At 48.8% G+C, this 14,029-nt stretch overlaps 1 protein-coding gene across 1 annotated transcript in view; it reads right to left on the reverse strand.

The window, feature by feature from the left end:
* LOC128709330 (protein serrate) overlaps nucleotides 1-14,029 on the reverse strand; it is a 102,539-nt gene that overhangs the window by 9,049 nt on the left and 79,461 nt on the right. The window contains exons 10-13 of the mRNA XM_053804318.1: nucleotides 12,978-13,091; nucleotides 12,672-12,896; nucleotides 10,565-10,692; nucleotides 2,754-2,907 (exon numbers count right to left, since the gene is read on the reverse strand). Coding sequence (XP_053660293.1) covers nucleotides 2,754-2,907; nucleotides 10,565-10,692; nucleotides 12,672-12,896; nucleotides 12,978-13,091 — 621 coding nt within the window. The remainder of the gene's footprint in view (nucleotides 1-2,753; nucleotides 2,908-10,564; nucleotides 10,693-12,671; nucleotides 12,897-12,977; nucleotides 13,092-14,029) is intronic.

Here is a 14,029-nt window from a genome sequence, read left to right on the forward strand (position 1 = left end):
CAGTGTTCGATTTTGCCGCAGTGGAGTGTCGTCAGCTAGACAACCGAGTGTGTGTCTGGCTGTGCCGGGTGGATGAATAGATTGGGGTGACCGAAAAGGGGGCGAGAGCAATAATCCTTCCCCGGGCATTGGTGAAAGGCACCAATAGTGCTCAGGTGATCATACATGATACCAAAGGGAAGGGGTCAGCATAACCCCGATTCGCTTATGAGCGATGTAGAACGATATGGAGCTGGACAGATGAACAACTGTTAACAAACTTGTTAATTTAAATCGAGTGATCGTTGTACCGCGGCCTCCCAGAGAACCTCCGGTTGGATCGTGGCCCGCGGACATGATTTTTACTCACTCCTCCTCCCCCTCCCCACCCCTTTCAACGGGATTCGTTCGCTTTCACGCGAGGGCAAGGTGCACACGGATGCATTACGATTGCTTACGTTCGCGGTTGTCTCCCAGGAACGGGCCTGGCGTAGTGATGATGTATATCTGGATCAACAGGGGTACATGAACGGCAATTTGTTAGCGAACCCGATGGCGCGAAGGGCATAATCCTGCGCCCGTGTAGCCGATGATTCCTGCACGATCAACAATGACAATCATATCTTGAAATAAACATGTTAACGGACATTTCTCTCTTCTACACCCTCCCCACCCCTCGCCTCCCCCTTCCACCCACTCTCATTCCCTTCCTTATGGCACGATCACGGTGGTGGCCCGTTGGCATTTCCAAACCGTCAACCGGACGAGCCCCGTTGTGGCACGTTGCATTGCATCTTTCCCCTCCGGTGTGCGTTTCACCGGGATCGTGGCTAGACGACGCGATGAAAATGAGCGATCGCGCCAATTCTAGCCACACACTCACGGGGGATGTAATAAATATGTTCCAACGGCAAGGGTCCGAAGTTTTGGGGTACGGTGAACGATCCTGTCTCTCCTGCTGCGAGTTGTAAGCTGCACCAAACCGAACCCAGCGCCCATCGTGACCGTCAATCTGAATCGGCGGGCGCGCGCCCGAGCTCACCCGAACTTCGCAGCTTGATCGTTTTCCAATCGATGATGCGAACGCCCATATGTATGTGCCCATCGTCCAAGCGTGGCAGCCACCCTAGGCACAGGCGAATGGAAGGGATAATTAACTGCCCACTTTGAGAACCTGCAGACAAACGCCGGACCGGTGGTTGCAGCGGGAGCTACACAGACAAGACAACCGATCCGACATCTGTCAGGACGATGGACGGGCAGCTCTTGGACGAAACGGGATCACTTCGGCGCGGCATCCTCCCGGACAGGTCCTTGCGAGTGTCAGCGTTCCCAAAGCTCGAAGCTCCGCTCCAACACTCTGGAGTGATAGAAGGCGAGTGAAACTTGACCTGAACATCGTGCAACATGATGCTAATTTATAGCGCCGTTCGATGGGTGCCCAGCTAGGCAATGCCTGTACGCGCTTGGCTGTGTGCCGTACAGGAAACTGTTTTCCGTTCCGAGCGAGCGTTCCCAGCGCGTTCGGGCGTAGAAAATAAATTGCATTTGACAGATTTTCCCATCGACTTTCGTGATGGAGAAATCAAGTTTGAAACCAAAAAAAACTAAGAGAAAACCAAAAAAACGAAACGTAAATAAACCACCGTTTGTTGATGATAAACTTGAACGCTCGATTTCACTCGACGGTGATAGCGGTTGTGTTGCTGGTACTGGTGGCTGACAAAACCGTCCAAACGCATCGACGGCAGAGGATCATGTCTGGAATTGGCAACTGCTTGTCACATTCCTTGGACGGATCCTTACGAGTTAACGCAAAAAAAAAAAACAAAAATCCCTCTGATGTTTTTGCCGTTGTTTTGGCAAGATGAGCGACCCGTGAGTGGGAATCGAACGATCGCCACCGAAATCGCCGGTGAATCGGCACAGATCCCACCGTGCAGATAGACCATAATATCGCCGTTGGCGACCGTTGTTGCGGTTGATGGTGGGCAATAAAATACACCAAATACGGCGCTGGCTGTAAATTATCCAAATGTTGTTCCTCCGCTCCTCGCGGTTGCTCCCCGTCAAGCCCAACCCCGGGGCGTGAATATGGGGACCGGGGGTGGTGAGATCTTCTTTCGCATTTCGACACCTCGCGCACACGGAAAGGGACGCAACTCGCATCGGCTGATGTTGATGCTTACTGATAGTGTGTGATAGTGCTGTGAAAATAAAAACATTCACAGCATAACATGTCCGGGGAGCGAATGGAAATGGCACACTGGCGCTCTCGGTTGCCCGTGCAAGCGCGTTGAAATATTATAATGAATTATTGTATTATTATTATAATTATGTGTTGGACGTTGGATGGCGTTGCGATATTCGGTGATGCTCCGGTGTACCAGCCCTGCTCCGTTATCTTTCCGGGTCGATACCGGACGGGGCAGCGACACCTTCGCTTCATATTCGACCAGCGACGAAAGATGCTCCACGACCCGTGGCGGCTGTCAACGCGGTGGCGTATATGGGACAATAAATTGGATGTCACGAATATGCTAATATGTGCCGTTTGGGTTGGGAAGCGAGGTCTGTTGATCTGGTTTGATTTAGACACTTGGAAAGTCACACCCTGTCCGAAAAAACCTCCCCACCCTCCAAAGATTTCGCGATGGTATGGGTTGTAGATTTTAACACATTCCTTGGAAATTCGCAGTGTTAGCGAGTTCAGGAGATTCGGCCCACAGAGCGAAGAATCTTCCAGATGCGAAAGGGATGCATGAAACACTTACCATTTGCACATGGGCCACCCTTTTCGCAGGGTACGCGTGGAAATTCGCAGTGTCGTCCGGCACGTCCCGGCGGACAGTGGCAGTAGTAGCCGCCCGGCGTATTGAGACACTGACCCTCGATACACGGTGACGATACGCAATGATCTTTGGCCTCCTGCAAAAAAGGGAAAGAAAACACATGACAATAAATAGATAAATTAAAAAACGAACAGCGGAAACGGAAAAGGTTGCTCGAATTGTGGATTGAGCCACCGAACATCCGACGGTTAGAACAGCATCACAATAGTGTGCCATAAAGTGTTTTACCACTGGTGGCGATTGGTGGTGGAAACCTATCGAAGCGGCGCAAGCAATCGTTTTGGGGGTTTGAAGTTTTGTTTATGTTGCGCGAGCATAAAATCAAATTTTTATGTTAATCACCAGCCCCGAAATACGAATCGAATCGACCGGTTAGAGACAGTGGCCCGCAAGCATCTTTTATCACCACCTCCACAACGCCAACTCCAACGCCGCACACAGGAACCGAAGGAAAAAAAAACAGGTTCGCGCCGTGGGCAAAGGATGCGGCAGCATGTTTTTAATTGGAGCCCCGGTCCGCCCCGACATTCGAACAACCGCTGAGCGGCGGATTATGATATTATCGCGTCCAGCTGAGCGCCGAATCTAACAGCAGCGGTAAAAGTAGCATTAACAAACGAAACGAAAGCTCGGCCATCGGAGCGGGTCTGGGGCTTTTGGAATAGCGCGAAGAATGCGCTTTTTTCTTCCTCACGAAAATAGTAAACCATCTTCTATGACACGAAACGCACCGCTTCGGTCCCGTTCTGCGGGGTTAATCTGATTAGCGATCAATTTTGTGGAACATGTGGATATCTGGTCAGCCTGGTGGCGAGCAGCCAGGTGACGTTTTAATCGTTGCCTGTTTGACGTTTTGTCGGGCGTCATCAAATAAGGGGGGAGGGGTGGGATGTCCTGAAGGAGGGATGAAGATAAGGCGACCAATAAAAGCAATCAAACAACTAAACAAGAGTAAACTACGGGAATATAATAAATCGGCCTTGTTGTACGGTGTGGCGTGAGAATGACCGTGTCGTGACACTTGTTACATTTAACACCTTCGGACACTCTCCCTAGGAAGGCAGACTAGGCGCGAACACCAAATGGATTGGGCGAGCTTGCGCACTGGAAATTGTCAATCAATATTTGGTGTCTTAAGACGATCGACCAGCAAAACAAACCCAAAAAAAAGAAATGCTGAAAGCTACTTATGGCCGGGACACAACCAAGGATTTTTGGGAATGGGGAGAAAGAAAAAGCATCCAACAACCGATATAGAAGGAAAGCGTGAAGTGAAAGATGGCCGGCACCGTTGTCACCCGAACGCCAAACGAGAGCGTGGAGCAACCGGCGTGTGAGAGTGGTGGTCGGTTGTCGCATTAACGCAAGGTTTTGCATTTTCCAAGCTTTTGTTTCTTGACTGACAGTAAGCCGTCCCGGTTCCCGAAAACGGGCGAGAAACGTGATCGCGCCCGGATCAGGATTTAATCGATTATCGATATTCGCGCCATATTTAATATGCGTTCCCCATATTCAGACAACCCTCTCGCTCAGCTGTCCTGTGTGAGCTGTCGTTCGTTGATAGTTTCGAGTCCAATCGGTGGGGAGGGGGGGAGATTTTCACACCAATCGCCCAGCTTTAATGCGTTGTGTTCGAAGGAAGGCTGTACGAAATTCCTCCCGAGCTAAAAAAAAAACAAAAAGAACGGCCCCGTTTGGTGGGTGCCGACGTATGTTCGGGTGGGTATGGTTTAAATTACCCTCCCTCTCGATACAGATCCAGTTTGCTTGTTAAATGAGTCTAGTGCAGTCATTCGTGCCACCAAGATGAGTGCTCCCACGGCGGCATCGACCGCTTCCGATCTGTCGCTTGTTTGGTGCTCCAGGAATCGGGAGGTATCACATGGAACGGGACAGTTTGCACTCACTCACAGTGAGTGATTTAATTTAATGATCCACTGGGAAGGCGATTCAATTCGTTAGCAATGATTTAATTTGGTCCCGTATTTGGTTCGCTCCGGTGCCGCTGGGAACAGCCGGTAAGGGCGTTTTTTTTTGGGTAGAATGCCACCGGCCAAAAGGGACAAACATTGCCATGGAAGCGGTAGAGCGATGGCAGCAGAAAAGACCCGAACCTGAGAAATTCGCTGGTGACGATGGTTTCTGTTTCGGGAGAGTTTTTTTTGTTTGCTTCTTACATTCGGAACACCCAACGGATGCTGCTGGGGTGGGCGATAAATTTTTCTCACTGAACATCCAATGCAACCTTTCTCCTGGGAGGGGTTTTTCGCTTTCCTTTCTGTTTGGCTTGGTGCCTTGATAAGTTGCGGGAGCGGTGATTTGTTTCTGCTTGTTTTCTGTTTTTGTTTCTTCGAACTCCAAAACCGTCTGATATGGGATGATTTTTGTGGGACGTTACACTGGTTAAAAAAGCGATTAATTGCTGCTGGTGCGATGTGATGTGATGAGACAGATGTGCGTATCAGCTTACAGCTCTCGTACGAGCGATTGTGCGCGATGTTTGGTGGAAGATTAACGACCGATGGTTCGCTAACGAAACGCTTCCAAACGTGTCGACATGCGAAGTTGGCGTGAAAATCAATCACCCACCCGCAATGTTCGTGCTGGTTTTGGCGCACTATTTAAGGGTACGGCCGTTACGCCAGGTGTGCCGAAGGTGTGCTGCAAACGGTAGGTGTGAAATCGGCTACCAAAATCGGTTCGCCTGCGATTCCATTCCCGAATGATCGATGTTCTGTTTCACATTCCAATTATTATTTATGATGGGATGCATCATCTTCCAACCGAGCTGCACTTCGTCAATCAATAGATCGTCGAATAGATCTGGTTAGGTTGGAAAGCGAAACAGAATACATGCAAATAAATTGAAAAAAAAAACACCAAGACTCCGCGGAGACTCCCGACAGTGCCGCGATCAATCAAAACTCATTTACGAACGTGTTTTTTGGTTGCTGTAGCTGCAAGCAGACGAACTGAAGTCACTGGCAAGCGACGAACCAATCGTTTTCGATCTTGAAGCACTTGTTGAAAATATCAGTCCCGTTGATAACATGACACCTTTATTGCGCAAGCAGCGTAATGAAATGCTCCAGCAAACGGTGACAAGCGCCTTTAAGTGCCACCGATAACCGGAGGAGAGATGTTAATCAATTAGCGTCAACTAGCGCACGTTTTTCCCCGGGAGCCCCGTATGGGTTGTCCAGTTTCCGGAAAATGTACCAACTACACCTCGGTTCACACACGCCCGGGGCTGGGTGTGTGGAGTTCGGGTTTTGTGCTCGCACAAAAAATCCTTCACTCGCAGCTCAAACGGTTTGTTTGCTTTCTTCACCATCCCAAAAGTGCACACCGGTGGTGATTTCGCATTTGCTTCTTTCGCGAGGTCGCCACCGTCACCGTTGAGGTGGCTGCGAAATAACCTTTAGGTGAGTTTGATTTGTTGTACATAATTGCCCCGGCAGCGGGAACACTTGCTTCGTCCACCCGCCGTCAGGCGGACGATCGCCAAACGAAACTGTATCGATCGGTTTGCAACCGAACACCGCCAGCAAGTGCAACTCTAATAGCAGGTGCATTCGTTGTCACGGCAACCCCTTGTTAAGACCCGCTCCGGAGGCCACCCGTCCCGAGCCGGCGGTGCACATGTGCATTTTTATATTACATTTAAAATAATTTATTTATTTCATTTCAAAGCCGAATGGCCGTCTGGTGACTGGCTTTGAGGCTGGTGGTGTGCGACTAACGCTTGGAAAACGCGTTTGGTTGCTTGGTGCGATTTGCTGCACCGATCGGTAGCACAGCAGCACATCGTGTTTGTTCGCATGTCGCGCATGTTCTTCTCCCATTCCTTCTGCCCCAAACCCCCCGGGCCGGCGTGAAACGAAATCCGTGCCATTTCGTAATCGGGTGCGACCGTACGGGCAAAAATCGGAGTTGGCCGAGCAGGTTCGCAACGCCGCGACACCACGGCAGAAGGGAAAGGCCCGGGTGCACGCGCAACAACTGTGGCGTGGCGTTACAGTCTCTAGTGTGAGAGATAATAAAAAGAGCGAATAACATATTAAATCTTGAACCGTCACTCTAGTCAACATTTCAACGGGATTGCGCACCGGAGGCCAGTTGCCGTTTTGCGATGGTTGACGCGGTGGCCGTTTTTTTTCATTGCTGCTTCTTTCTCTCCTGTGCGTTTGGCTGTGTGTTCGGTGCTGCGATGTACAATCCCCGCTGCAAACCGGTAGTACGAAGCAAAGCCAACCACTGCACACCACCATTTGGTGGATTCGCGAAAAACTGCCCGGCCAATGCGTACGCCGTATGGGAAGGGTATGTGTGGGCAGGGTGGAGAAAAAAAAATTGACATCACAACATAACTCTCTACAAGCACTCGCGGGCTTCTAGGTCTCTCTACAGGTACGATGCGGAGCGGTAGGGAAGAAGGCACACCACACCGCGGGGTGAGCGGAAGCGATAGCGGTGAGAAAAAATAACGAACAGGAGCACCACAACGGATCACCGGATCACACGGGTGGTGCAGGGAAACAAGTGCAGCAAATATCAGTGCAGCAACGAAACAGGTTCGAAGAACGTCACAAACGTAAAAGCTAAATGCTTTTACACAGTTCTCGGTGAAGGGATTGACATCTGGCGCAGTGGGAAGGGGCTTCGGAAAGGGATGAGACGGGTTTGGGGATGTGGCCCCAAAAGTTGCGTTTGACAATGTGAACCCTTACTGCGGATGACCCTTCAGGTGTAGTAGACGAAACCGTCACACCTGCATTAGCGATAGTTCCATTTGCATACTCATTAAGTGTCGCTTGTTTGCGCCTCTAGCGCTATCCTGGGAGATGCAGTGAATGTGGTGAGCCACGATGGCCAACAGGCGGTAGGATATTGCCATCACAATCGGCATAAACTGCTGGGGTGCGTGTATGTGCTACTGAATTTCTAATATCCGTTCCATATTTGTTGCACTGCGGGATGTCTGCAGGGCACTTGAAATGACATTCTTTTCTAAGCTTGAAGTTTGTTTTTAGGTCAAACCAACATGACATTAACATTTGCAGCTTTCTTGAGTCGTCGAGTTCCAGTCGTGGTTCAAGCTCAATTTATTCATAGGCAAAACTTTTAGCGCGCCGGATAAGAAAGCTCTGAGCAGAATAAATTCCGATCTAGAAGATCAAAGTTTAGAAAGTGGGAAGGATTCTAGATCAACTCCGCTACACTCTAGTTAAACTTGGAAAGTGTCCAGAAAAGGCTCTAGTTCGAAAAACATATCTCTCGTTGAACAGTTCTCTGTAAAGTTTTCAATAGTTTGGAGCCATTTCTAGAATCTTTTTAAGTTAAAGTAATATCTGTAGAGGCGGATTAGGAACCATTCACCTTTCTCAAAGTTTGCTTAACTGGAAGCAAAGCTTTCTCAACTCAAACTCTTGCAAAGCTTTATAACTTTGAGCATAATTGAATAAATTCCGAAAAGTGTAAAGGATTCTATATCTGCCCCACAAATTTCAGTTTAATTGAACAATTCATTTCAATATGTACAAATTTTTTGAAATGGAGCATTGGCACATGAAAGCTCCTGTTATCAATTTGTCAGATTAGTTGTTAAAGGTGTTTCTTTTTTTACTTTAGTTCAAACTTATTTTCGCCTGTTTGTTCTGGACATATGGATCGTTTACTTTATTGCAAACGGAAGGTGACTTCAATCCGGACAGCGACGAACCTGGGAAGGTATTCCCTGGCGACCGGTTAATTCAAGAGCTCATGAGCTGATAAATGGTTTTAACACGAAGACAAATTGCCCACGTCGTATCCTCGCACAGCCGACCAGACCAGACTGTGTTGGCTACTAGTCCCAACCTGATACCGAGGTGCTCCCCCGTATGCTGGTTACTCATCATCATCATCATCATGGTCATCAGCATCACCGGCGGTGTATTTATCCGTTTTTGTTCCTCGCTTTACGTTCACGCATTTGCCCCAAAGCCGTTAATGGCCAATTTTGGCTATAAGCTTCATGTTTTTCTCATTCAGCGTTTGTTTTGCTTCGCCATTCCGCGACCATTCCGTCTCCTAGTGGTTCGCCTCCCCCCCCCCCCCCCCCCCCCACAAAAAAACGGTTTTGCTATTATCTGGTTTTATATCTTTATAAATTAATTTTTATTTTATGACCGTTCATTTATATGGGGCACGATTCTGGCACGGGGAGGGCAAAACGATGAAACGCGAAAAGATAACTCGCAATCGCCGAGAAGCTGGCGGAGGATGCTCAAACGACACGCAAATCATAAATATTTAAAGGGACTTCCATTCTACTAGCTGCGGCCAAATGAACCGGCGCACAGCGCCAAAATGGTGACTGTTTTTAAAAAAAGGGGTGAAAATAAAATCGGTGAAAAACATTTCACTGCAATTTGGGCACCAACACGCATTCCGGACGGGCCGAGATTGAAACTGCGACAAGGAAAGAAAAGGGATGGAGAAACTGTGCGCTCCGTGTGGGAGGTGAGCCCCGATTTTCGGGACGCTTCGTTGAACAGATTTCACTGTTGTCCCATTGATTGGCGATTACCCATGGAACGGGTTTCCCGCCAGCGATTTACGCGTACGCGTCGGCGACCCATTCTCCCTTTTGCGACACGAGCAAAACATAAAGGTAACAAGATATTATTGTGTGTTAAGTTCGTTTAAATACTCCACGGCCGGCCCAGCGGCCGGCCGACGCGGTGTGATGTGTTGGCGTTTTGTTGCATTATGTTGACACGTTGTATTGTGATAAATGGCGGTAACCGAGGGGTTGGCTATAGGTGGGCACGGAGCGGAACAGAAATCCTCGTTTGTCAACTCGATCGATGGTCAATCTGTCATCCGACGAGGTTAACACAAAAAAATGGCCCAACGTCCTATTTGTTATCGCGGGCTTCGCTGGTCTGGCGCGTCTCGCATCTTGTGCCGTGTGCCAGATCTGTGCTTTTGTATCGCGTCCATGCAGTTTGCTGGCCCGTTTCGAAAGGTTCACATAATTATCGGAAGTATTATTATGTTAAATCGTATACGCCATACTTCTGTGCTTTGCTCATTTTCGACCTGCGGTCGTAATATGCGATGCGAGTGGTGGGTGTCATCCGTCAAATGGTGACAATATGTAGGGGTGTTCTGCCTTTTGATTTTCAGTTTCTTTTCTTCGCTCCAAAATAACGCCAGAGTTCCTGTGCGTAGGGTACCGTGCTATGGCTATGGGCGAGATAGGCAATACAGCTTTGGGACAAAGCTGACAAGATGTGAACACCATCAGTGGGACTTGAAAATTCCTGTCCCCTTTATGCGCAGGAATATGAAGAAAAAAAAAACAGTGAACGAACGATTGGTAGGTGATTGGGTCCAATTAGCTAGCGCGATTGAATGCATACAAGAGGAAGGGAAATGGTCAACGGAGGAGCGAAAGTAAGAGGAAACCTTGTCAACAACAAGCATAATAAATAATCATACATTACGCTTTTGGATGGGTAATATTAGAACCGTTAGAAGAAGAAAAAACCCCAACGTTACCAGCCGATTGTCGCTCAAAATTTGAAAAGACTTCAATGCGACAGCTGCAACGAACCCCCCCAAAAAAAACGTGAACGGTAAGGTGGCCGAACCGATTTTGCATATAAATTATCATCAATTTTCGTCAACAGTGAAATTAAGGAACAGTAAAAAAACACTTTATCGTAGCAATTGATGTCACTTACCTCGCACAATGTGCCGGAAAACCCGAGCGGGCAGATGCACTTGAAGTTGCCGATGAAATCTACGCATTCGCCACCGTTCCGGCAGGGAAAGTTGGCACACTCGTTAATGTCGGTGCTGCAGTCGCGACCTGAAGGAAAGATTAATACAGAACAGTTTAATGTTGATTTCATTACTAGCTGATGCATTTGTGTAGATTTTAATCCTGCTTAACGTCTCGTTAAGCGGTGGTGATCGGGTGAATAGGTTGTTGGAAGAACGGTGCCAGCAGTGGAAAATGTTCGTACCTTGATGTTTCCCCCATTTTGCGACCAAAAGAGGCAGCAAGATGAAAATTTGTTTGAATGTAATGAACATATTTCATCGGCCTAAGTCCTTGGCATTCGGTCGTCTTTTCTTCGACTCTCTTTCACTGTTCACGCTCCGTCCAGCTATGGACGTTCCTTCACAAAACCCACGACTGCTGACTGCTCATCGTCACAACAAAAGCACACCCGTTTTCTTGCACAACCCAGTCGGCAGTTTTTATCAGGTGCCGTGTTCCGTTCCGTGCACCGACGAGCCCCGTCCATCCCACTGCCGGTGTGCTCAACGGATCGTTTTAATAGATGATATTTTAAAAAGCCCAAGATTAATCAAAAATATAAAAAGCACGCTACTGGAATATGATTATTATCGTTTTGTGGCGCGAGGGAAAAAACAACCCTTCCCGCAACGTAACCATCGTTTGTGGCGAATTTGAATACAGCATCATGGGTCCCTCGGTGGTCCGGCAAAGGGTACAGTTTATTAATATCTTTTCGCGCTCAACAGTTCGTTTCTCGGGATGTTTTATTTATTTATTTCTTTTCTACCGTCTGTTGCTACGGTTGTATTCATCCTTTTCGTTATTCAACGCGCACGGTGCTAAGCTGCCGCGGCCACGGAGGCACGGAATGGATGTTAATTTGTCTTTACATTTATGAGAAATTGGAAGCATTATTATTTTTAAATACATTTAAACGAACCACATTTGTTTGCGGGGTGGAAAACGAACGCTTTGCGGTGCAATTCGTTGGGAAGGTGGTAAACGCACCGCTCATTACCGATTGGAAACGATCGGATTAGGGGTTGCATATTGGATGCAGTTTGAATGAAATTATCATTAGTGAGACATTATCGTGACTAACTTAATAGCTCATCGGTCCACACTGAGTGAACGCTCGCGCTGAACGGAAACGAGAAAAATAGAGGAGAATGTGAATATGTATCATTTCCCACACGCAAGACAATGTGGAGGAAGTCAAACCGATCGCTGCGTGAGAGAGCAAATCCCGTGAAGAAAGAAATGATCCGCGTACGATTGATCGTGGTTGCCCCGCATGTGACAGCCCGCAGTGTTTTCAATTTTGACAGACCGGCACCGGCATCGCAACAATTACGCTTCTAATTGACAGCAGAAGCAGATCGGTGCGCATCCTGGCCCGCAGGGAGCTACCGCATACTGTGCCCCAGAGTCCCCCAGGTATCGTGGCCCCGCTCGCACAGCGGTACTCCAATCAACGGGCCGAATGCCGCCCTTTAGCTGCCGGTTTGATTAATTGAAACTAGACGACATGGCGAGGCCGGTGTGTGCTCGGTCGGACGGTGGTCGGGAATGAATGGAATATATAAACAACAGATCACGCCCGTACAACAACGGACTGCCAAAAGCAGCAGGTGAGTCAATTTTCTTTTCGGGAAGGATGCACGAATTTCCCGCACAAATTAAGGCAAATGGGATTGACCATGCACGATCGTCCGAGTGACGTACCGGTAATCGGGTGCCGTTTGGGGCAAATAGTCAAGCGGGTTCGTCGCTTGATCGTTTGGATCCTGTCGGTAGCGCTTGATTGATGAATCATTGCACTTCCAGCTGTGCTACCCGTGGGTACGCGATTTGCCTGCTATGCGTTGCGGATGTGTCCGCGTGTAATCTCATTTAGTCTGTTTGTTTGGGAATCGAACGTTATGTCCGAGTCGAGCGAGCTTGGTAGTCGATCATCATAAATCATGAACTCTTCCGTGGGGGAGACAAATTGTTTGACCGTGAGTCCTCACGCTACCTACGGCGGGACAAACATTCATTACCTGTGTATCCAACGGCGCAGGCGCAATGGTAATCGTTCACCAGGTCGATGCAAGTGGCGCCATTTTTGCACTTGCCAACGCAGTCGTCCAGGTTCTTGGCGCAGGTTGGTCCACCCCAACCTTCGAGGCAGGTGCACTGGAACGAACCGGGCAGATTGCGGCATGATTCAGCATTGATGCAGGGCCCGAGCCCGGACGCCACGTTCGATTCGCACTCATCAACATCTGTGAGGGTAGGAAGAAAAGTGCGTTGTTAGGCGCGTTCGGCTCCTAAATCGATCAGGTGACGACCTGACGACCACTCACCATTCTGGCAGGTGTCCCCGGTCCACTGTGGTGGACATTCGCAGCGAAACTTGCCGATAAGATCGATACAAGTGCCACCGTTTCGGCACGGTGCCTCGGCACATTCGTCGATATCTGGGAAGACGGGCAGAGAAGAGGAAGAAATTAAATTGCGCACAGATACACGAATGCGCATGCGCTAATGAATGGTGGTGTAAATTAAGTGACCCTAACTGTCTCCACGGACTGCGCTATGATCGATCGAGGCGATAAAATAGTACAATCAAGGCGGGAAGCACAACATGACCGTTATCTTTGCTGTTATCCGGTGGAACGATCTGCTGCAGGCAGGCTGTCCCGGGGGAGTCCTCTTTCACAGGCTATGTCAAACGAAATCACACGGCTGTATTATGACGTTTTGGGGTTGATGGGTTGGAGCGTGTACCGAGTTGATTGAACCTGAACTTCACCTCCAGGGGTATGTTGCACTACCATTCCGCCATACTGACCATACGTGGAGGGTTCATGATGTGGTAATTAGCTCAGCCTCAGAATGACCTCCAATCGGCGAACGGGACTACGATCTAGATCCCTGTTGACTTGGCGGGCCCGAAGCAAGGATGCCTTTCAAGCCAGCATAGTTCCCAGCCGAACACGGATGCTGGGTTGACGTACGTGCCAAAAGCGGACCTGAATATCTCAGGCTCTCCGGAGGGGGGAGAGTTAGAGAATTTACCTCTAACGAAAGCAAATGGCGGCCGGATGTCAGATGTCAAGTGGCGTTGCTTTGTTTTGGGTTTGATTGGGCAAGAATTCCAATCCCCGTCCTGAAAAACTCCACGCACCGTGGAGTGGTGCGGTCTGGTTTCGAGGAAGGAAGGTGGGAGGGTAGGGTTTCCTCGTGTTTTTTTGATGGATGATTAATTGGGCGCTCGTACATCTTGACGGCACGTCCGCTGGTGTTTGTATTTATTTTATTTTGCATGTTTTTCTTCTGTTCTGTTGCTTCTCGGCGAAGCATTGGAAGCGGCTGTCAGCTTGCAGAAGTTTTGAGCCAGGAGCAGGAAATCAAA

This window comes from Anopheles marshallii, chromosome 2 (genome assembly GCF_943734725.1).
Source record: "Anopheles marshallii chromosome 2, idAnoMarsDA_429_01, whole genome shotgun sequence".
In the NCBI taxonomy this organism is placed as follows: Eukaryota; Metazoa; Arthropoda; class Insecta; order Diptera; family Culicidae; genus Anopheles; species Anopheles marshallii.